This window comes from Eptesicus fuscus, chromosome 20, assembly GCF_027574615.1.
Source record: "Eptesicus fuscus isolate TK198812 chromosome 20, DD_ASM_mEF_20220401, whole genome shotgun sequence".
Taxonomy (NCBI): domain Eukaryota; kingdom Metazoa; phylum Chordata; class Mammalia; order Chiroptera; family Vespertilionidae; genus Eptesicus; species Eptesicus fuscus.
In genome coordinates, this window is record NC_072492.1 from 49,356,502 (window position 1) to 49,379,256 (window position 22,755).

Below are 22,755 nucleotides of genomic sequence, written 5' to 3' on the forward strand. Positions count from 1 at the left end.
AGCTCCCAGCCATCTCCCTCCGAGCCCCCGGCCAGGAGAGGACGCGGACTCCCAGTGGCGTCCGGAGAGCGGGCTGCTGGCTCGGGCCTGCTTCATTTCCGCTTTGGGTATTGAGTAAAGCACAAACTGAGGACAGCGATGTGTCTAAAACGAGCTGAATTAAGTGTCCCATGTGAGGGCAGGAGAGGGGGGCCTGTCAGCTGAGGGGCGCACATCTCCGAGAGCTTCGCCCTGGGAGCCACTTGGCGGGCCGGGGTGGGGTGGGGCGCAAGTCGTTAGGGCACCGCTGTTCTGAGACTTGACCCTCGTGCTTTGTGGACCTGCTCGTTAAGGAACGTCCAAAGTGGTGTTTTGGCTGCAAGAAGGGCAGTGGTGCAATTGACGACAGCAAAGTGCCAAGACGCCACGCAGAGGCCATTGGAGGGGGCGCAGGGGAGGGGCGCGGGCCTGGCTTCTGCTGGGGCTTCCAGTGAACAGACCACCTCCCAGCTGCTGCTGATTCTCACACCCCCCACGGAAATCTCCTGAGACTAACTTTGGTCGTTCCTTTCTGGGAAGCTTTCTATGGCGCCACATAAAGTGCAGATTTTAGATTGGCACTCAACCCGGGCTCCTCCCACCCATGCCATGTGGCTCTCTCCTCCCGCCCCGCGGCTGCCACTGTCCCACCGTGAGCAGAGGGGCCGCCTGCCAGAGTGTCCTCCCTCCTCCATGTGCTCTTGGTTTAGCTTCCACCTGCTCTGGGCCTTCCCTGAGCTCCCAGCCCAGAGCGGTCCCTGGACCCCCTGGACCCCGCCTTGACTTACATCCATTTTGTATTGTTGAGAGGGTTTTCACAGCCCGGACCCAGTATTTTCGAGTGCTGTCTAAGATCGTGTACTGGGAAGCCCTGGGCTGTAGGCTGGCTAACCAAGTGCCCAGCTCAGGGCCCCAGCCACGGAGCAGCACCAGGGGCTGAGGGTGAAGGCGGAGCGGGAACCGATGGCTGACTGTGGATCTCCTCCCAGCACCCAGCTGCTGGGCGCCCGGGAGCCACGGCAACGGGCACGGGCCCTCGCTGCCTTGAGGATGACGCATATATATGTCCCCTTCCTCCAGATCCTCGTTCAGATCGTGGATGCCTCTTCAGTGATCACGTGGGATTTTGACGTGTGCAAAGGGGACATTGTCTTCAACATCTACCACTCCAAGAGGTCACCACAGCCGCCCAAGAAGGACTCCCTGGGGGCGCACAGCATCACGTCTCCTGGGGGGAACAACGTGCAGCTGATCGACAGGGCCTGGCAGCTGGGCCGGGACTACAGCATGGTGGAGTCGCCGCTCATCTGCAGAGAAGGGGAGAGTGTGCAGGTAATAGGTCGGCGATGCCCAGCTCGGTGTTTGTCCTGAGGGGAGGCTGTCACCTGCTCCTGCCCCGCATGGCCAGTGCTGTCTGTCTGTGGGCACAGAGGTGTGTCCGGCCTGGTCCGATCAGAATGACCTAGAGCAGAGGACTCAGGCCTACGTCTAAAGGGCGTGAGTTGCTTTGGAAGTGGATTCACAGAGGTGGCCCGGGAGGAGGGAAGGCACTGTGTGCACACAGCTGGGGTTCAGGGACGCCACCACCACGCCCCTGGCTGCGTGCCTTGTGTTTCCGTCACCCTAAGTGAAGGGAGAGAAATGAGTGTTTCGGGGACTGTTAAGTGTCTTACTGGGTGTTCTAGTTTATTTAGAACTAGTGGCCCAGTGCACGGATTCGTGCACATTGAAAGGAAGTTAATAGAAGAAATATTTTAATATCACTCTTCGCCCTTTCTCTACAGTAGAAGTGTCAGAGATGAAAGAAAATTACTAAAATGTACCTATACACATAAAAGGGGCTAAGCGACCAATAGCTGTGCCAGTAGTTGGTCTTCAGACATATTCTGTCAACGCCGCCACTTTCTTTCAGCTTCAGAATGTCAACAAGAATGATCAAATTCATGATCGACAATGACAGATCGAAACACACGTGCGCTGTTGGCGCCAGCGAGAGCTTTATATGCGTTGCACACGCGCGAGTCAACGTTTATTTTTTTAATTTATTTTTAAAATATATTTTATTGATTTTTTACAGAGAGGAAGAGAGAGGGATAGAGAGTTAGAAACATCGATGAGAGAGAAACATTGATCAGTTGCCTCTTGCACACCCCCTACTGAGGATGTGCCCGCAACCAAGGTACATGCCCTTGACCGGAATCGAACCTGGGACCCTTGAGTCCACAGGCCAGCGCTCTATCCACTGAGCCAAACCAGTTTCAGCAACGTTTATTTTTAAATTGCCGGTGCACATCATATGTGCTGGTTGACGGTCGGATGGACGGGCGGTCGGTCACTTAGCCTTTTATATATGTAGGCGCCCCATCAGTTCCTCGGTGAGATTCGGCGGCGGCTCTGAGTGCCTGCTCAGAAGGTGTTCTCGGTGCTTCGGGCTCTCGGAGCAGATGCGTGGTTTTGCTGCCATTCGTTTTAGGGATGAGCCTGTCAGAGTCCAGGAAACAGCTGCTTCAGTTAAAAGTCATGGGCCTTCTAAGCTACATCACGGTCCAGTTCCAGAATTAACGGAGGAGGTGTTTTCACAGATTGACATTTGGTTTGGGATGGACTTCCTGTTAACACAGAACACGTTAGTAAGATCATGGAAGTGTGTGCAAGAGCATTGCCTGGTCCACATGACCTTTGACCCCCTCAAGGCTGAGCAAAGGGCCCTCTTGAACTCTCATGTCCTGGCCTTCCTCCCCCTGAGGCTGCGGCGGGTCCTCGGGGCAGACAAACTCAGTGTCACCCTTGGGCCTTCCCAGCCCCTAGCAGAGGCCTGGCTGGCAGCGGCCCTGGTGATGACCCAGAGTGGCAGGTCCTTCCCATGCCGGCGGGCAGGGCAGTGACCCCCGCTGGACCCGGGCGGACTGGGGACGCTCCCTGGGCTCTGGCAGACCCCCTGCGGCGGGGGCCTGGGAGGGAGACCTCAGCATCCTGCCCGGCTCGTTCCAGGGCTCCCACGTGACCCGGTGGCCGGGCTTCTACATCCTGCAGTGGAAATTCCACAGCATGCCCGCGTGCGCCGCCACCAACCTGCCCCGCGTGGACGACGTGCTGGCCTCCCTGCAGGTCTCCTCCCACAAGTGTAAAGTGATGTACTACACCGAGGTGATCGGCTCCGAGGACTTCAGGTACGCCCCGCGGCGGCGGAGCCCAGGGCCGCGGCTCGGTGCAGGCAGAGGTGGCTCTGGGCCGTGGACCATCACCGGTTCACGAGGTCGTCTGTGTCCAGGGCAGCGGGGAACCTTGTCCTGGGGACCCTGGTGGGAGGAAGGGGCTGCTGAGTAGGGGGCGCGGAGAGCAGGCCTGGCGGGAGGAGGGCACAGTGCGGGAAGCCGGGCGGCTCGGGCCTCACGCCTCGCCCTCGCTGTGTGTTTGCAGAGGCTCCATGACCAGCCTGGAGTCCAGCCACAGCGGGTTCTCCCAGCTGAGCGCCGCCACCACCTCCTCCAGCCAGTCCCACTCCAGCTCCATGGCTTCCAGGTAGTGCCGCGCCGCCTCTCCTCGGACAGCCAGCGCTCCACCGGCGGCCAGTGCCGAGCCTCTCGCCCCACCCTAGGTAGCGGTAGCTCTGAGATGGTAAACGTAGTCACTGATCCCGGCTCTGGACAGGGAGCTCCACTCTAACTCACTCAATAGCCATAGGTTTTGTATGCAGCGCGCACAAAATCACCCCGAGCACAAGGGCTATCGCGAAGGAGCGTAGTTTATATGCCAGTTAAGAGGTAGACTTTGCCTCCAATGTTGATGCAAAAAATGTTTGGATCACCTCCATACTGTCCACGAATCCCTCCGCCAGCCTTCAGAGGCGATCTGGCCTCCTGCGCGGAGCAGCTGCGACTGTCCCCCACCGCAGCCCTCACCTCCCTGCTGTCACCGGCCGGTCACGGACTAAGCGGCAGCCTGCGGCCTCCTTAGAACAGACGCCGCTTATCCTGGAAGGACTGAGAGGCGGCTGTGGGAGCCCCACCCGGCTTCCGGGCCAGATGGATCCACGGCTCTCTAGCGGGTGCTGGGTCCGGGCTCCTGCGACGCCAGGCACCCGCCATCATTAAACACGATTGTCTCTCCTTTCTCTTTGCCGGCACGCTCAGAGCAGGGCTTCCCGTGCGGCCCCGGGCTGCGGGCACTCTCCCTCTCCTGGTGCCTGGCCCTTCCTGCCCGCACGTGGGGTCAGCTCCTTCCAGGCGCAGCTCGCCTGCGCCCCCAGAGCCTCAGGGCGGCAGAGCCCAGGCTCCCCGGGCCCCAGGGGGCGCTGTGAGCAGTCGGTCACAGTTGCCGTTTTGAAAGTGCCCGGTGTCCACTTTCGCCAACCAGCACGCTCACGGTGTGGCCGCTCCGGGGTGGCGTGGGGCTTGTAGGGCCCTGCGCCTGTGACAGGAAGTGACTCGTGGGTGTGGGCATGGCCGGGGCTGGCGGGCTGGGCAGGGAGGACCTAGTCCAGCATCGGGCTTCTCACGGGCAGCGCCGCTGTGAGCTTGGCTTGCCTTCCACGTCGTCGTCTTACTCCCGTTTACAACGATGGGTCTGCCTGGTGTCGGCCCTCGTTTTCCGCTTTTTTCGGGGGAAGCAGTCACTTTGGAACCTGGACGACTCGGTCGCCTCATGCTGAAGGCGTGCTGTGGCGGGCGCGGCAGGTGTGCGGCTGGGACCCACCGCCGGCGCCGTGTGTGGCGCGCACGTCCTGGCCGCGTGGGTTTCGGCCCGCTCCGGAGGTGGGCGTCCGCGGGGCTGCAGAGCTTTGTGGGCACGTGTGCGGCCCGAGGGGGTGCCGGGAGGACGGGGAGCCGTGCACAGCCCCCCGGCCTGGTCAGGGAGGCGCTTGGCCTGCCCGCCCGCACACGGACGCGGTCCTGGGCTCCCGAGACTGGCGTTTCCTCCAGAGAGGGGAGCTCTTCACGGCCACCCCAGCTCCTTCCCGAAAGCACAGGGTTAGTGCTGCTGCCAGTCGGCCCTCCTGCTTCCAAGTCATAAGGACCTGAAGGTGGTCCCTTTTCTCTCTCTCCCTCTCCCCCTCTTCTCCTCTCCTCCTCTCCCTCCCTCTCTCCCTCTCTTCTCTTTCTCTCTCCCTGCCTCCCTCCCTCCGTCTCAGATGGCGACTTTGCTGACAGCTGCCAAGAAAACACTCCAGTCACCAGTGCACATCAGCCCAGGGATGGTGGTAGAGCTGTCTGACTCACACACACCCCCCGCCCCCCAGTCTGAGGGTGTGTGCTTTTTAAGTTGGTTGGGAAGCGGCACGGCTCACCCAGAGAGTTGAAGGCGTTTGTAGGGGTCGGGCACAGACGCGCACGTGCCTCGCCCGGCTCCATGACGCGGTCCCGTCTCCCCGTGCCCTGCGCTCCCACGCTGCTGTCCCCCTGCCTGCCCCAGCGCTAACCATTTCGTTTCCACTTTCCTCCCTAAATGCATTGTCTGCATATCACCTTCTGTAAATGTTTTGTAAACCTATTACCTCACTCTTGGTAATACAATACTGCTAGTCTTTACAAGATTTTTTATTGTTACCGATAATAAATGTGAGCTGTTTAAAGAAAGTGTCTTCCTCTTACTGTGACGTCTCCTGGGAGAGCCTGTCCTTAACCCTTTGCACTCGCTTGCTTTTTTCTCGATTCCTTTATTCTACTCGGGATTTAATTTTTTAAATACCCCAGATTTTACAAAGCGCGGCAGTAGAATAAAAAACTGGAGTTTCTTTTCATACAAACTTATTTATTTGGATTTTTTTATATTTCAAATTATTGATACATTCAAAGAGTAATTTTAATCTCTATAATTTTTCATGGTGTGATATTTTTTGAAACATTCCCCCACGTGAAGACCTGGTTTACATTCACATGTTTCGCAAATATAAATCGTCTCTCTTCCTCCTTTGATTTTTCTGTTAGAACAAACAACACAATCTTTGTGTGTTTTGTTAGGGTGAGGTGTGATTATATGGAGCTTTCCATCCAAACGTTGCTCTAAGTTAGTGGGTAATAATCTGCCCCTGGAAGTTAGTGTACCATCTCTGAATTCTCCAACAAGATCATGTACTAGTTTCCTAATAAATTTCACATGCGTTATCGGTTTTTCATTTTTTCTTTTTTGGCCTCAGTTGAGACGGCATTTACATTTTACTAGTCCTTTCATGCTCATGAAAACAAGAAAAGATACTGGAAAAATAGACAAAAATCCCCCCTCCCCCCCCGCGGTGAAACTACATGTCGAGTGTGGCTCGACATACGAGCTGCTACCGATGCTAACCGTGCCGAGTCACACGGAGGGGGCGACCCTGAGCGAGGTCGGTGTCCCAGACGCCGGAGCGAGGCCGCCTGTCCCCGCTTCACCGGCTGCAGTGCCGGCCGCAGGCTGCTGCAGTTCTCCTTCAACGGATGTGGCCCGAGGCCCGATGCGATGTTGCTTTAGCACCGTGGTCGGCAAACTGCGGCTCGCCAGCCACATGCGGCTCTTTGGCCCCTTGAGTGTGGCTCTTCCACAAAATACCACGGCCTGGGTGAGTCTATTTTGAAGAAGTGGCGTTAGAAGAAGTTTAAGTTTAAAAAATTTGGCTCTCAAAAGAAATTTCAGTCGTTGTCCTGTTGACCTTTGGCTCTGTGACTAACCAGTTTGCCGACCACTGCCTTAGTAGAACAGTGGTTCCTCACGGCAGGCGGCTGCAGGGCGGGGCCGATGGGCCGGTGTGCACCTACCCAGCTCCCCGCGGGGTCTGCAGGGTGGGGGGCCACGTGGGCAGAGCAGCTCCTGCCGGTGGTGGTTCTCGAGCAACAAACAGGCGCGGCCGCTCCGTGAGCCCCTTCCCGGCGTCGCAGCGTCGTGAGGACGGGGCTGGGAGGGACAGGAGCCCCAGGAAGCAGCTCCTGTGTGGCCAGGTCGCCCTGCGATCCCTTTGATTTTCTGAGAAATGAAATTAGACACGTGTGGAATTTTCTTAAAGCGCACATGTTCTTTTGGAAATGGGGATAGAAGCACAGGCACGTGTGTGCATGTGTGGTGTGTGTGTGTGTGTGTGTGTGTGTGTGTGTGTGTGTGTGTGTAGAGATATGGGAGTGGTCAGACATACCCTGAGTTCTGAGTTGGTCTGGAACAAGCAGGGAACAGGAGTTCACTCTTGCATTTGACTTATAACCCCAGAGGGAGCAGCTCTCGCACACGGAATGCAGATCGGAGGGAAATGGATGCAAACGAGCGGGCCGTTGGTTCTGTCTTGGGCCTGTCTGCCTCCCTGCGACGGCATCTGACAGAGCAGCAGGGTTTCTGTCCGAGCCCCGAGTCGGCGCGTGTCCTGCCCCTGGCGGGCTGCTGACCTGGGAGCCGGGCTGGGCCGCTGCGCAGCTCCCTGCCTCAGGCCTCAGCTCCGCCCTTGACACGTGGCGGCTCGGCCCCTTTAAATTTCAAGAGGTTATTCTCCGGTGGCAGGAGCTGGCGTGCATGGTGTGTCAGCACCGGGCCTGGCACGTGTCCTTCACACATTAGCCGCCGTGATGAGGCAGACAGCGACGGTGACTCAAGCTGAGTCGAGGCCCTTCTGATCGCACGCTCAGGGGTCTGCTCTTCCTGGAGGCGGTCCGGCTGACCCATCCGCCAGGCCCGGAGCCGCTTCGCCTCGTCCTGCAGGCCCGGCCCGCCGGTGCGGCCATCGCTGTCCGCGGTGCTTCCGTGGCTCCCGCCTCGGCCGGGAGGAGGGACAGCCCTGCGCCAGGTGCTCAGCCAGGCTTGCATCTGAGTCCACTGGGCCTGCGGCCGTGGTCCTGGACGGGCCCACAGCGCCCGGGGCCAGCTCAGGTGGGCTCGCCAGGCCGGGCTCGGGCCTCCGGGAGGTGGTGGTGGTGGACAGACCAGCTGAAGACCGGGAGCAGTGACCGTCTGCACTCGGGCTGAACCTGCTGCTGAGTTCCATTGGTCATTAAAGATCAGTGAACCAGCCCACCGTCCAGCCCCCTGCCCTGGGATTTCACACTCCCGCCGTGGGCGCTTCCCCTGGACCAAAGCCAGACTCCAGGCCCCAGCGCATCCGAGCCTCCGGCAGGACTTGCGGAGACGAACCGCCCTGAGCCACGGGGCCAGCGGGCGCGCCCTCGGTGCTGCTGCCTGTGAGCCGGGCCGGCGTGGGGCCGCCCTCCGTGCCCCGTGGACGAGGACTCTGCTCGCCAGCCCAGCCACCTTCCTCAGGCCACAGATGGTCAGACTGTCCTGGGGGGGCCCCGCACCTCGGCCCTGTGGGACCTCTGGGAGGGTACACACCCCTTCCACGGGACTTGTGCTGGGAGCGTCTGCGGGGTTCGCACTGTGCCCAGAAAGCCCCGCCGGCCTCAAACGGCGGCTTCTTCCTGGGAAATGGAGCGAGTCCCCCAGCGCATTGGAGGGTGAGTCCAGGAGGCGGGCAGGGCCCAGGGCTGGTCCGCAGGGCCTGGGGCTGGGGGACACCTTGGACTGGGCCAGAAGCCCCCACAGTGAGCGACGCAGGGCTCAGAGGTTGGGGGCGGGGCTGTTGGCCAAGGTCAGGCCTCCCCACAGTTCCAGAACCTTCTGGGCTGCTCCGAGACCTGGGCCCCGCTCTGGACCGTCCCGGGTCCCCGGTGGATCTGTGGATCCTGGACGAGAGCCCCCGGCACCACGTGGAACTCCCAGGCAGCCCCCCACGGGAGGGCCCAGCTCCCTCTCTGGTGGCGGCTGCCCACGTCCCCCACGGGCTCTGCGCTCGGCCCTTAGTAAAGGTAAAAAGCCGTGTTATGGACAACGTCAAACACACGGAAACGCACAGGAGCAGCGTCAGGGGCGCTGCCGCCACCGTCTTCCTGAACCATCGCGAGCGTGCGCCGTATTGGCTTCACCTGGCTTCCCTGACTTTAGTTTTAAAGTAGATTTCCAGCTTCGGGACATGCGTGTGCCGTGTTTGGTGCTGTAGCTCGAGCCCAGGGGGCCGTGGGGCAGTGGGAGCGGGCGAGCAGAGGGGTGGGGGACATGCGTGTCGGGCCCTTGGGCACCAGGAAGGCTGGCTGTGGCCGCAGGGACTGCTGGGTGCTTGGGGGGGGGGGGCAACAGGTGGCTTTGGTGACCCAGGATAATGGCTCTCCGTCTGGTCCCCCTGCCGCCCCGCCCCCCCACCCCACCCGCTGAGTCCTGCTTGTCACTCTCCCTGCTTCTCTGGAATGGGGAACAGCAAACAGTCACTCCTCCCACGTTCCAGATGGGGATCCGTGCCCAACTCCCATCCCGACGGGCGGCAGTGCCACCTGCTGGAGCACCCTGGGGTTCCCGCGGCTTCTTCCGGGGTGACTGGCAATTCCCGAAGGAGGAACAGACTTTGCTGCTCTCAGTGCCTTGAGCATCGGATGTGTTCGAACTCGTGTTTCAGCCTCACGCGCGGTTTAGAAAACGCGAGAGGCCCGGCTGTCGTGTGACCTCACAGCTCTGCCCGAGTCAGCGTGGAAACACCTCCTCGGGGCACCAGGGGGCGCTGGCGAGGCGGGCGCCTTGGGAGATGGAGCAGGAGGAAAGGGAGACCTCAGAGGCCAGTTCTTTTCTGTCTTAACCCTTTTCCTTCCACAAACACAGAAAAGGCTTCCCCGGCTCAGCTCTGTGCGGGGAGAAAGGGGGGCGGAGGGGAGCGGGGGGCACGGCCGCTCAGACCCCCCGTGCTGAGCCTCAGGACCTTGGTCCACAGCCCAGCCCAGGAGAGCTCAGCAGGCCTGGGGCTGGAGCCTGGGAGGGTTCAGAGGCCGGCGTCTGTGGCCGGGCGAGGGCACTGCTCCCTTGTCACGGGGAGCTGAGGCTCGGAGGGGCCTCATGGGGCAGTTGCCCAGCGCCCACCAGGCTTGTCCTGTGCCCCGACCCTGTCTTCCCTGCTGGGGTCTATCTGTGTCCCCCCCCGCACCCCCATTTTGCTGGGGCTTGTCTCCCCCCACACCCCTCTCTAGCTGGGGTCTGTCTGTGGCTCCTGGAAGGCGTGACCTGGGTCACCCTAGGCAGAGGCCCTGTCCCCACCCCCAGACCTCCGGCCTTGCTGCCAGCTCTCCTGCCCCCAACATGTCCACCCGGGGCCACTCCTCTGACGGGCGCCCACCCTGCGTGGAGGCCTGTAATTTCCTGGGCTGAGTCACCGCCGGCGGCTGGAGCAGGTCTGCTGCCGTGGCCCCGGGCGGCCTGGAGGGGAGCCGCGGGCGGCCTGGAGGGGAGCTGTGGGCGGTGTGGAGGGGAGCCGTGGGCGGCGTGGAGGGGAGCAGCGGGCGGCAACCTGCAGCTAGCAGCCCAGGGACCTGCCTCCAGGAGCCTTGCCTGGGAATCCTTACAACAGTCCACACAGGGTCACTGCCATCCCCGCCCCCGCCCCGGGGCCCCCACCCGTCCCAGAGCCGACGCCCTTCCGCAAGTCTTTGCATCCATGATTGCACACCTCTGCACATGTGTGACACCCTCAGGGCACAGCGCTGTGGAGGCTGGCCGTTCGGTCTCCTGCAGGCCGCACGTGTTCGGACGCCTCTGCCGTTAACTTCCTGTGTTCAGCTCCACGTTTCTGTCTCCCCTGTCGCCTCCTGTCGGCCGATGAGGGTCTCCCCAGCCTCTTCTCTCTATTGGCTCGGGAGCGGCCGGGGTTGAGACACAGCTGTGTAACCCGACGTTGTCATCACCGAGTTGGAAGCCCTTCAGGTCCCCCCTCCGCCAAACCTAAGCCCCACAGGCCATTCCTGTCGTCAGAATCCCCGTCGCCCTTGGGTACGCGTTCACCCTGTTCCCGCGTCTTCTCTCCTCCTGGCTGGCTTTCTCCTCGCGAATGGTCACCTGGGGTAAACCTTCCGGGGATGGCTCGTCGGGGCAGCTCTTTCCTAGACTCTGCCCGCCGGATGCCGGTGCCCCATGCGCACTCCCGGGCGATCGTTCCGCTGGCTGCCCGGTGCTCGGTGACAGCCGTGTCCCTGTGGCCTAGAAGCTCCGGCCCCAGGCCAGCCTGCTCTGCGGTCACCTGTCTTCCTGACTCGGACAGCCTCTCAGCTCTTCTCGCCTCCGTGATGTAGCAGGTTTCACCATGAAGCAGGCAAACCTGTTCTCAGCCAGCTCCCCTCGCCAACAGCTCGCTTTCCAGCCCTACAGCCCTTTCCTTTCTATCTGCTTCCTGAGTTCACCTCGGGCCCCTGTCTCAGTCAGACCTGCCAGCTCCCTTGCTCTGTCTTCCGTGCGTCCCACCAGGTGCATCCTGGCTATCGAGCCGTGAATTTCAAGCAGCACACCTTTCGGTTCCAGGATTTCTCATCAGCTCGTCCGCACGACCCCCTGTTTTTGAATCATTGAAGCCAGTTTTGCTTTCCTAGGTTTTTATGGTCTTGGACGACCCTCAGCATTTTTATCTGAGGACTAGTGGCCCGGTGCACGAGATTTGTGCACTCAAGAGGGGAGGTGTCCCTCAGCCTGCCCTGCACCCTCTCGCAGTCTGGGAGCCCTCAGGGGATGTCTGACTGATGGCTTAGGGGAGCAGGCCTAAGCCAGCAGTCAGACATCCACGGAGGCGGGAGAGGCGCCCACCACCGCCGCTGCACTCGCCAGCGGTGAGCCCGGCTTCTGGCTGAGCGGCGCTCCCCCTGTGGGAGCGCACTGACCACCAGGGGACAGCTCCTGCGTTGAGCATCTGCCCCCTGGTGGTCAGTGCACATCATAGTGACCAGTAGTTTCGCTGTTCGGTCAATTTGCATATTAGCCTTTTATTAGAATTATTTTCAGCTGCTCTACCACTTCCGTTTCCTCTGGAATGATGTCACATCTCCATGGTGGCTTTCTCCCGACTGTCTTCATTAGCGTTAGCCTTGCTCACATTTGGGGGGTCAGGTTGGTGGGTTCGCCTGGAGTACCTGTGTCTCTTCCATCGCTCCGCTTCCTCTCCCTCCCACCTCATTTCCAGCCGCCCCCACGGGGCCCCTGGCGGATCCACTCCAGAAGACCCAAGTCATTTGTTGTTGGCTCAGAGCACCCATCTCCTGGGGGGTGATGGGGGGTTGGCGCCCCTTTTGTTGAGTCCCTGGGAGGGGAGGGTCAAGGCCCGGAAGTTGTAGTTGTGTCCCCCCGACTCGCCCAGGTGCACAGCTGGGAGCCCCGCGGCCCCTTGGCCGAGCGTGGCTCTGGCTCCTGCCTCGTTCAGTGTCTGCCCCAGGCGATGGCTATCTTTTTATTACAGCCACGTCTTTTAAGTTTCTCTTTTTATCGTTTATTTGTCTTTGCTTCATGGGATGACTTGAAAAATGAACTCTCAAGTGCCATCTATTCTTTAAACTTTAAATATTTCCTTTTATTGTCAGTCCATTAAAAACAGAGCACCAGTGTAAACTTGCAGTTTCCTGGAATGCAGTGGGTTTGGAGGTTAATCTTAAAAAATAAAACCTCATCAAACCGGCCCACGTCCGCTCCGAGGAACATGTTTCCACAGCGGTGGGCTCTGCCAGCTGCTCGCAGGCAACGCGTCGTCACCCGCTGTTCCCGTTGCCAGGCCGGAGCATTTCCTGGGAGATGCAGCGTGTCCGCTTCTCTCCACGGGAAGCCTCCTTGCCGGCTGAACTTGGCTGCTAGTTTTTGATAAACGATTTTATTGATTTATGGCATCGACACAGAAAAGCGCACCGGTTAGAACATCCCCACGTGGACACACCCAGTCTCGGGCAATCCCGCGGCCCGGGGGAGGGGGGGGGGCATGGTCTCCAGTCTCCGAGTGAGAAAACGCGAGATCAGACGGGCCCAGCGCTTCCTCCCAGGCCCCAGCTGGGAAGAGACCTACAGGGAGGCAAGGCCAGACCTCCCATCCCATATGGGGTCAGGGAGCAGGTCTGAGAGGCTGGGGGGGGGGGGGGGGTGAGGGGGCTGGGGGCTGGAAAGGTGGGAGGTGCCAGCTGGGAGCTGAGAACTGAGTGGCTGAGCCAGAGACCCTGAGGGGAGATGGGCCCAGGAGGGTGTGGAGCGCCGGGCATGTCTTTTAAACTATATCTTTTTGGCAAAATGAAAACATAACCACTCCATCTTAAAATCTCCAATTAAACTCGGCCGACGTGGCTCAGTGGTTTAGCGTCAACCTATGAACCAGGGGGTCACGGTTCGATTCCCAATCGAGGCACATGCCCGGGTTGTGGGCTCGATCCCCAGTGGGGGGCCTGCAGGAGGCAACCGATCCATGATTCTCTCTCATCGTTGATGTTTCTATCTCCTCCTCTTTCTTCCTCTCTGAAATCAATTAAAAAAAATAAAATAAAATATGCCAACATTGACCTCAAAAGCGGGTCAGAACAGTACTGGCCATCGCTACGTTCCTGTGCACGTGTGTAAACATGGCACGTGTGTCTATTCTTTTTCAGATTGTGAAGGCGGCGTATGTTTGTGGTGGGGAGCCAGAGAGAGACAATAAAGAAAGTAGGTCACCCCGGCCGGCCGCAGCGCCGTGACAGCTGGCGGAGCGCGTTCCCAGAGTTTATGTTTTTCCTGCGTTAGATGTTTTATGTGCCTGTTTTCTACACAAATAAAACCTTTAGTACAGAAGGCCTTTGTAGTCTCTCTTTTAAAAATACTCCGTGGAGGTGAAGTTCACATTCGAACGTGAGCCATTGGGTGGCACTTGGTGCGTTCGGGGTGCTGAGGCCCTCCCCCACGGGGCCTGGCGCCTGGCGGGCACTCCTCGCTCTGCACACGCATCTCCCCAGTGAGAGGCTGGGGCTTGTTTGCCTCCTGAGCCACGACTGAGTGCTAAGCTCGCTTTAATTTCCTGCGAGCATCCTTGGTCCGTTCCTCCTGGTGTCTGTCTGTTTCCTTATGGCAGGGCCCCGGCCACCACGTCCCCCCCACAGCTCCCACCCCCTCTCCCCAGTGGCTCAGGGAGTTGGATCTGCAGGGAGACCCCCACACCCAACCATGCGGGCCCCGCCCACCTGGGCCTCCCCGTGGGCACCTCAGCCTCCCCAGCACCGGGTGGCCCAAACCCGGTGGGTCCTCAGGCTTCCTTCTCTCTGCCATCCTGCTGTGCCCCCTCCCCAACCCCGAGCCATCCGGACACCTCCCGCCACCCCGCCTCCCAGGCGGCTCACCCCAGGTCCAGGGGCCTTATCTTCAGGGATTCCTCTCTCTGTCACTTCTCCCTCCAATCTCCCCATCACCCCACTGGCTCCTGTCGCCCGAGGCACTGCTCCAGGCGCCCACCTGGGCTCTGGGCCCTCCTGTCGCTCTGGCTCCGCCGTTTATCTACAGCCACATTTTCAGGATGCAGATCCGGTGTGTCAGCCCCACCCGCCCTCAGACCTCTCCGTGACTTCCCGTTCCTTTTAGGATAAAGATCTGAGGCCTTGACGTACCTGCAGGCCTGGTGCCTCCACCCGCGCTCCAGCGCCTGGGGCTCCAGCCTCCTGGGTCCTCCTCCACTTCCTGGTTGGATTTGTTCTCCACCCCAGGGTCCTGGCACAAGCTGCCATCTGCCCGAATCTCTCCCTCCGTTCGCCCTGATTGATCCTTGTTCATGTCTGGATCTCAGCCCAATCTCCCCTCCGAGGGAAGGGGAGGCCCCCCCCACCCCCGGGCCCAGGCCACGTGTGAACCTTGGAGGGCCCTTGGATGATTGCTTGGTTACCGTCTGTTTTCCTACCGACGTCGGAAAGCTTTAGAGGGCAGGGACCGTATTGACTAATCAAGAAATATGTTGAGTCAGCCGACGGAAAAACAGTGTCGTTACCGGGACGAAGTAGGTGGGCCTTTTAAAGCTCTCGCTATATGCTGCCAAAGCGCTTTCTGGAAAGGTGGGCGCAGTGCACGCTCTTGCATATGAGGGTGTCGGCGTAGCCACGCCTCCAACGTCAGTTCCGTATGCTGTGGCAGAATGCACGGGAGAGCGGTCAGCCAGCACGTTACCGGGGAAAGTGTAGCCTTTATTTCGTAGATCTGCTAGTCCAGGGGGGTTCCGGATCCAAAGCCTGAACTGAACTTGTGGGGAGGCTCTGACCTATATATCTCCTCCTGTGGCAGGCCCCAGGGGCCCCCCAGCTCCGCCCAAGTCAGTCTTGGCGGGGCTCTGGGGTTAGGCTCTGCAGCTCCCCACAACTCAGCTGTGGCAGGGCCCTGGGGTTAGGCTCTGCAGCTCCCCCCAAGTCAGAGTGGGGAAGTCAGACTACAGTTTTAACCAGATACTGAACTAGGTTGCAAGCCCCCCCACTTTCCTTTTCACATACGCTCAGCAAGGCCTCGGTCATGTAACAGGTCCAGAGAACAGTCAGCGGCAGAGCCGCTGGGCCACGCCGGGAGAGGGGCTGAGTCACGCCGGACCAACAGAGGTGGGTGCACATGCAGGTGGCCAGGGCCCTCCCGGATCCGAGGACAGGAGCCATGCCTTTGGTTGGCCTGTCACAGCCAAGTCTGACCACTCGGGCCTGGAAGCCTTGGGGGGAAGGACTGGCAAGAAGTTGACAGAAGAGAGAGAGAAGAAAAGGTGAGTAGAGCCTTAGCTGGTTTGACTCAGTGGATAGGGTGTCAGCCTGTGGACCGAAGGGTCCTGGGTTCCATTCCGGTCAAGGGCACATGCCCGGGTTGAGGGCTCCATCTCCAGTGGGGGGCATGCAGGAGTCAGCCGATCAGTGAATCTCTCTCATCATTGATGTTTCTCTCTCTCTCCCTCTCTCTTCCTCTCTGAAATCAATAAATATATTGTGGAGAGCGGCTACAGCGTTTGGACAGGTTCAAGCCTGGGACTAATGAGAGGGCACGATCCTCTCGTGGCAAAGCCACGTGCAAGTCCCAGCACAATTACAGCCAAAGGCTATGGTTGTGAGCTTGACCTTATGGTCCGAACCTGTGGGCCCACGTGGCTGAGTGATAAGGGCTGCGGGAGGTGCAGCAAGTAAACAAAGCTTGATCAGGTGCATGTAATTGAGTGGATTCGAAGCCCCCGAGAACATTGTAACCACGCCCTCACTTTGCCTCCTGGAGGCCATGGGCTGTCTCTCCAGCAGAGAGGACAGTGTCCCACCCAGACCCAACTTTATTCTCTTGTCTGTCTTTTCTCAATCCTTCACTGCCCCCACCCATGGCCGTGCCGGTTTGGCACAAAATATATTTAAAAAAAACACACCACTAATTGTGGAGTAATTGGTTACACAGCAGCAGATAGCAAACACACTCCCACAGTGTGGAGGTCTCAGGGTGGCCAGACTCCGAGTTCCAGGATGACAACCAACCAGGCCCTCTCAGATCCAAGGGGAGGGGGCCGGGAGGAGTGAAAGGCAGGGCCACACTGCCGAAGAGCAGGAGGATGGGGGAAAGCCTGGAGGTCGTTTTTGGAAAAGATGTTCAGACACAGCCCGCCCACAGGCCACAGCTCGCATCCCTCCCACGTGCAAAATACGCTCGCCCGACCCTGGGAACCCCCAGGACCCATCCTTCATGGTTTGGGGCTCAGATGCGAGGTGCAGGATGTGGCCGTGGAGAGCAGGTCCTGTGCAGAGGGGGCTGTGGGGGATGGGGCTCCAGTCCTGGCCTGGGCTCTGCGTGCCCTCTGACCCTGTCTGCTGAGTCATCCTTCCTTTTCGCATGAGAAGTCTGAGCTTGGACAGCAGCGTTCCCAGCCTGCTTCCTCCCTTCAGAAGGTCAGAGTGCAGCCGCCTCCTTTCATTCTTTTCTGTCCTCGTCCCATTTAGCCCGAGGAACTAAATCCTTGGAAAACATGGGGGCCTGCCTGTTAATTTAAAATCTTCTCCATGAGATAAAACCGTGCCCAGAAGCCTTTAAAAAGGTTAACAGACTTTAAAAATATATATACTTTTTAATTAATTTCAGAGAGGAAGGGGGTGGGGAGAGAAGCATCAATGATGAGAGAGGATCATGGATCGGCTGCCTCCTGCACGCCCCACAACCCGGGCACGTGCCCTGACCAGGAATTGAACCATGACCTCCTGGTTCATAGATCGATGCTCAGCCACTGAGCCACGCCAGCCGGGCTTCACAGACTTTTTTCTGGGCAGTTTCAGGTTTACAGAAATATTAACTGGAGGGTACGGAGTTCCCATATGCACCCCCCGCCCCTGTTCCCCGTCTCATTACCACGAGGAATCTTTGTTACAGCTGATGAGCCAATATTAACCTTTTGCACTCGGATGTCGAGTGTGAGTGGACACGGTTAGCGTTAGAATACAGGAATCGAGAAGAAAGCAAGCGAGTGCAAAGGGTTAACATGATTATTGCCTGGAGTGTGTGGTGGGCATCAGGGTTCACTCTTGGTGACGCACATTCTATGGGACAGTGTCTGGTGGCGTGTGTCCACCGTTACAGAGTCATACAGGGTCGCTGCGCGGCCCAAGAGCCCTCTGAGCTGCGCCGGCCCACGCCTCCTCCTCCCCCAGCTCCTGGCCACCGGGTTTGCCTTGTGGATGAAAAAGGGGCCGCATGCTAACCCTGACAAGCTCAGGGGAGGCCCAAGTACCCCACAGGGCGGTCCGAACATCAGCATTCCTACTCAAAGCCGGTCACGTGGGCGGCCAGGTCCTAGGCCGGTAGCTTCCTCGACAAAGGTCAGCCTTTACCTTTGAAACTGCCCGTTGTCCCTGGGCATCTCAGATAACATACCTTAGAAATGTCGGCAGAGTCCTCCTTTCCAGACCCCGGAAGGCACACGCTGGCACCAGAGTCCGAGCCGAGACCACGCCGTTCTCTTTCCCCTCATCCCGTCTCCTGTGCCGAGTGTCCGCGTTACCTGTCCCGCCCACTGAGAGGGGCCCGACTCCAGGTCCCTCTCCGCCGGTGGGTGAGCACCAGGGCACCCCACACCAGCCAACAACGTGCCCATTCGCTGGATTCCTGAAAGGTGGTTGGATGTGGGAACCACAGGCATTAGCCTTAGGGTCGAATCATGCTTACCGGCCAGAACCAGAGCACAGCTAAGCCTCTGGCGCAAGTGGCAATTGTGTGTGTGTGTGTGTGTGTGTGTGCGCGTGTGTTTATAGGGTTTGTGTGTGTGTGTGCATAGTGTGCGTGGGGTGTGTGTGTATAGGGGGTGTGTGCGTGGGGGTTGTGTGTGTGTATAGGGTGTGTGTGCGTGGGGGTTGTGTGCGTGGGGTGTGTGTATAGGGGTGTGTGCGTGGGGTGTGTGTATAGGGTGTGTGTGCGTGGGGGGTGTGTGTGTATAGTGTGTGTGTGCATAGTGTGCGTGGGGTGTGTGTATAGGGTGTGTGTGCGTGGGGGTTGTGTGTGTGTATAGGGTGTGTGTGCGTGGGGTTGTGTGTGTGTGCATAGTGTGCGTGGGGTGTGTGTGTGTGGGTGGGTGTGCGTGGGGTGTGTGTGTATAGCGGTGTGTGCGTGGGGGTTGTGTGTGGGTGTGTGTGCGTGGGGGTGTGTGTGTATAGGGGGGTGCGCGTGGGGGTTGTGTGTGTGGGGTGTGCGTAGGGGTGTGTGTGTGTTTGGGGGGGCGTGCGTGGGGGTTATGTGTGTGTATAGGGTGTGTGTGCGCGTGGGGGTTGTGTGTGCGTGGGGGTGTGTGTGCACGTGGGGTGTGTGTGTGCGTGGAGTGTGCGTGGGTGTGTGTGTATAGCGGTGTGTGCGTGGGGGTTGTGTGTGGGTGTGTGCGTGGGGGTGTGTGTGTATAGGGGTGTGTGCGTGGGGTGTGTGTGGGTGTGTGCATGGGGGTGTGTGTGTATAGGGGGGTGTGCATGGGGGTTGTGTGTGTGGGGTGTGCGTAGGGGTGTTGTGGTTATCCCAGAATCCAAGCACAGCTGGTCACAATTCGTCTCCCCTCCCCAGGCCTGTGGCTGCTCCCTGCCGACCCCGTCCCTCCCTCAGCCTCTGCCTGATCCCCAGATGAGGGTTTGGAGGGGCTCCAGGTGGAGTCAGCTCCAGCCAGGGGGGAGGTCACTGGCCCGGCTGCTCCTCTGCAGGGCTGTGGCTGGGCAGATTGCTTAACAAGGGGGCGGGGGACCCACAGACCAGCTGAGCCACATGTGCCTCTGTTCCCACATCACAAGTTCCCACGCTCAGGAGAGGGACAGGAGAGAGAGTTTTGGTGGTAATTACACTTCCTGGTCCCCGTGCTATTTGGGGAGGAGGGCACCTTGGCTCCCTGGCATCCCCTCAATGAAACTAGACGAAATCCAGCGCTGTCTCCTCCGTCCACACACAGCGCACTTGTTAGGGGACTTCCTGTGAGGCACAGACGGGATTCTGCCGCGGAGCGTTGGCCTGGGAAGGCGCACCCTGCCCACCGCTGCGTTACCCGCGCTGGAAACACGCGAGTCCGTGCGTCTGCGCGCCGAGGTGGACACAGTACCCGGCGCAGAGCGGACGCTCCCCGCTTCCCGGCCGGAGCAGAAATGACCCCCGGCCCCACGCACCCGTTTTACAGGCGAGGCCCCGAGGCCCCGGCTCATCAAGGAGCCGATGCCGCCTGCCCTTCGGGTCGCCGGGAGGTGGCGGGGAAGGCTGGTCCCTCTCCTGCCGCGTCCTGGTCCGCCCCCTCCCCGCCCCGGGCTGTGCCCCGCGACCGCGGCGGCTCCTAGCGCTCGTGGCCGCCGGGCAGGCCCCGGACTCCAGAAGGGAACGTGGCAGCGACGCCCCGGAACGAACCCCTGGCGCCGGGGATGGAGGGGGCCCGGCCACCCCCGCGTCCGGACAGCCTACGTCGGGGACGCGCAGGGCGCGGGTCGGCCAGGTGCAGCGGGGCGGGGCGGGGCGGGCCGGGAAGGGGCGGGGCGGGGTCAGGGCCGCCCCCCTCCCCGTCCAGCCCGCGGCCGCTGGGATCAGCGCAGGGAGCCCGGCCCGGGGCCTGAGCGCACACCGGCTGGAGCGGAGGCGCCATGAAGAAGTTCTCAGGTGGGCGCCGGGCGGGCGGGCGGAGGGGCGGAGGGGCGGCCCGGGACAGCCCTGCTCACCTGGCCGGGCGCTCGGTCCGGGAGGCGAGGGCTCCGGGCGCCCAGCGAGTCCGGATCTTCCCTCCCGGGGCAGCCTTGGGCGCGCGGGCCGGTGACGCAGCCTCCCCTGTGGGGATGGGGTCCCCCCCGCCCCCCGGCATTGCCCTCGGCGGGGTCAGCGCTCCCTTTCGCCCCAGTGCGGGGGGGGGGGGGGGGGGAGACCGGGCGCCGAGCCCTCTGGCCTTGGCCTTGGTCCCCTGCCGCTGTCAGCCAGCCCCTGCCCGCTGTGGGGCCGCTGGGCTGGCCGCCCTGCACCGTGTGTGTGTGTGTGTGTGTGTGTGTGTGTGCATGTGTGTATGTATGTGTATATATGTGTGTATGTGCATGTGTGCGCGCGGTGTGTGTATGTATGTGTGTATATATGTGTATATGTATATGTGGGTGCATGTGTATATATGTGTGTGTATATGTGCATGTGTGCGCGCGGTGTGTGTGTATATGTGTATGTGTATATGTGTGTGTATATGTGTATATGTGTATGTGTGTATGTGTGTGTGTGTGTGTGTGTGTGTGTCGGGGGGCGGCTGAGTGGAGGGTTTTCTGGGGTCCGCCTCCTCCGGAGGTCTGGGCGCTGCATCCTTTCTTCCAGTCAATTCTTCTCCCCAAATGGGCCCATGCCCCACAGCACCCGAGTCTGGCAACTCCGTTCCTCTTTTGGTGGCGGGTCTGACGTCATGGAGGCCTGAGGGCCCTCATAACCCGCTCAGGACCTTCCCCTGGCTTCTCTGGAGCTCCATCCGGCCGCCCGGGCAGGTGCAGGGGCCTCGGGGGTCCTGACCCTCACCTGAGGGTGTCTCCGCAGTGATTTCTGGGTACGGGGACCGGAGGGCGGGGGGAGAGACAGAAACACTGACGTCAGAGAGACGCCTGGGTTGGTTGCCACCCAGGTACTGCCCTTGACCGGGAGTCGGACCCGAGACGCTTCGGTCCGAGGGCTGATGCTCTAACCACTGAGCCAAACCCGCCAGGGCTCTTTCTTCGTCTTTTCTGTGTGGTTTTCCTCTGAGGAGCCGGGCGGGATCCTATGTCCACTCGGCCGTCAAATAATAAACACATCCCCCCGCTCACCCTGCCGACGCCACGCTCCTCCCTCAAGCTACGTGGGCCGCCGTTTCCTGCCGGGGCCACGAATTAACTTTTATTGACAAGAGCACAGGAGCCTGGGCGTAACTGGTCTCTGAGGGGGTTCCTCAGAGCGCCCCCTAAAATACCCCTGGGTCAGTGGCTTCGCATTTCAACCTTCGCCCCGCATCGCAAACAGCATGGCCCTCAGACGGCCCCGAACACAGCTCCGTCCCGGGCTCGGGGCGCGCTAGTGTGTGTGGGGGGGGCTTCCAGGTGGCAGGTGCTGGGGTTTGGCGCTTGGCCTCTCCTCCCCGGCACGCTCTGGACACGTGAGATGGTTGTGGGCATCGCTGCCAGGGCGGCCCCTCCTGCCCGTGGCTCCCTGCGCCTCACCTCCTGCTGGACAGTGGGGGCCATCACCCCCCCCCCCAGGTCATAGGTCCTTGGCCTTTTCCTGGGGGGACCTTTGAGACGCCAGAGGGCCTGGGAAGCGGGCTTGATGTTCCTCTCCTGCAGCCTACCCCTCCCCCAGGTGAGAAAGAAACAGGCTTCCACAGCGGGTGGAAGTGGAGTTATGGGGTGAGGAGGGACCCGCTCTTGAACGGCAGCCTCCCAGCTCCCGTGTTTACCCACAGGGCGGGGCCCGGAGGGTGAGAGCGGGGGAGCTTGGAGCGCGTCCAGTCGGGGGCCCCTCCTGGCCGGGGGCCAAGGGCGCAGGGCAGGCTGGTGCGGGCGGCTGGTGGGCGGGTGGCCTCGCGGCCTCAGTCTGAGCTTCTCCAGTTCCCTTGGTGGCCCGTCCGATTCAGGTCACCTTGTAGACGTCAGTCAGACCGACCCCTACAGAGCGTCCCGGGGAAGAAAGGAAGGCAGCGAGCGGCGTTAAAATGCCGCGTCGGGAATCCAAGGGCCTTTGCTTGCACCTGGACTGGGCGGGGCTACTGTGCGGGACCTGTTACGGGCTCGAGACTAAATGGCATAATTACCATGTCCTCATGGAGCTGGGCTCAGCACGCATGAGTCTCTGAAAAGAGGGAAGTTTTAAAAATACGTGTTTTTTTGGGGGGGATCCCCAGTGCCGTGGGCCTGTATACACTCACTGAGCGCACCCCGTGTTGGGCAGGTGCCCCCAGGGCTGGCCGTGGCCCTCGCCTGCTGGGAACTTGCACCCTCACTGCAGAGGCCGGACACAGGGAAGGCGCGGCCCTCACACCCCTGCCCCCTGAGCGCGGGGCCCGGTGCTATAGAATGCCCTAGAAGGAGGAGCCGGGGCCTGATGGGAGGCTTGGAGGCAGGCGAGATGGAACTGGGCCGTGAGGCGTGGGGCATGTTGAGTGGGTGGAGGATAAAAAGGGTCTTTTCAGGGGCCACAAAGTGAAGGCCCTGCCCTGGCCGGTGTGGCTCAGTGGACAGAGCGTTGGCCCTTGGACTGAAGGGTCCCGGGTTCAATTCCGGTCAAGGGCATGGACCTCGGCCGCAGGTTCCCCGGTGCCGGTGGGGGCGCGTGCAGGAGCCACCCACACGATGCGTCTCTCTCACACGGATGTTGCCCTCTGCCTCTCCCTCTCCCTTCCACTCTCTCTGAAAACCAATGGGAGAATGTCCTTGGGTGAGGAGCCACAGGAAAGCAAAGCACAACCCCCCGGAGGCCCAGGTGGGGCTGTCGGACGCAGCGGGTGCTGGGAGGCTGTCCCGGAGCGCCAATGGGCCCAGGCTTCCTGGACGCGCCTTA

General features: G+C 60.5%; 2 protein-coding genes across 4 annotated transcripts in view; both read left to right on the forward strand.

Moving 5' to 3' along the window:
- The window catches only part of SEC14L1 (SEC14 like lipid binding 1), a 41,777-nt gene extending 28,214 nt beyond the window's left edge, over window positions 1–13,563 (forward strand). For 2 of the 3 annotated variants that reach the window (XM_054709045.1, XM_054709044.1), the window contains 4 exons: window positions 1,099–1,350; window positions 3,010–3,188; window positions 3,439–3,540; window positions 5,150–6,122. In XM_054709045.1, the coding sequence (XP_054565020.1) occupies window positions 1,099–1,350; window positions 3,010–3,188; window positions 3,439–3,540; window positions 5,150–5,165 (549 nt within the window). In that variant the 3' untranslated portion in view covers window positions 5,166–6,122. Of the gene's footprint in view, window positions 1–1,098; window positions 1,351–3,009; window positions 3,189–3,438; window positions 3,541–5,149; window positions 6,123–13,388 lie in introns of those variants that run through there. The other variant, XM_054709046.1, reaches the window with a different exon arrangement.
- Window positions 13,564–19,794: 6,231 nt separating this feature from the next.
- Window positions 19,795–22,755, forward strand: part of SEPTIN9 (septin 9) — a 124,040-nt gene continuing 121,079 nt past the window's right edge. Inside the window, exon 1 of the mRNA XM_054709047.1 lies at window positions 19,795–19,863. Coding sequence (XP_054565022.1) covers window positions 19,848–19,863 — 16 coding nt within the window. The 5' untranslated portion in view covers window positions 19,795–19,847. The remainder of the gene's footprint in view (window positions 19,864–22,755) is intronic.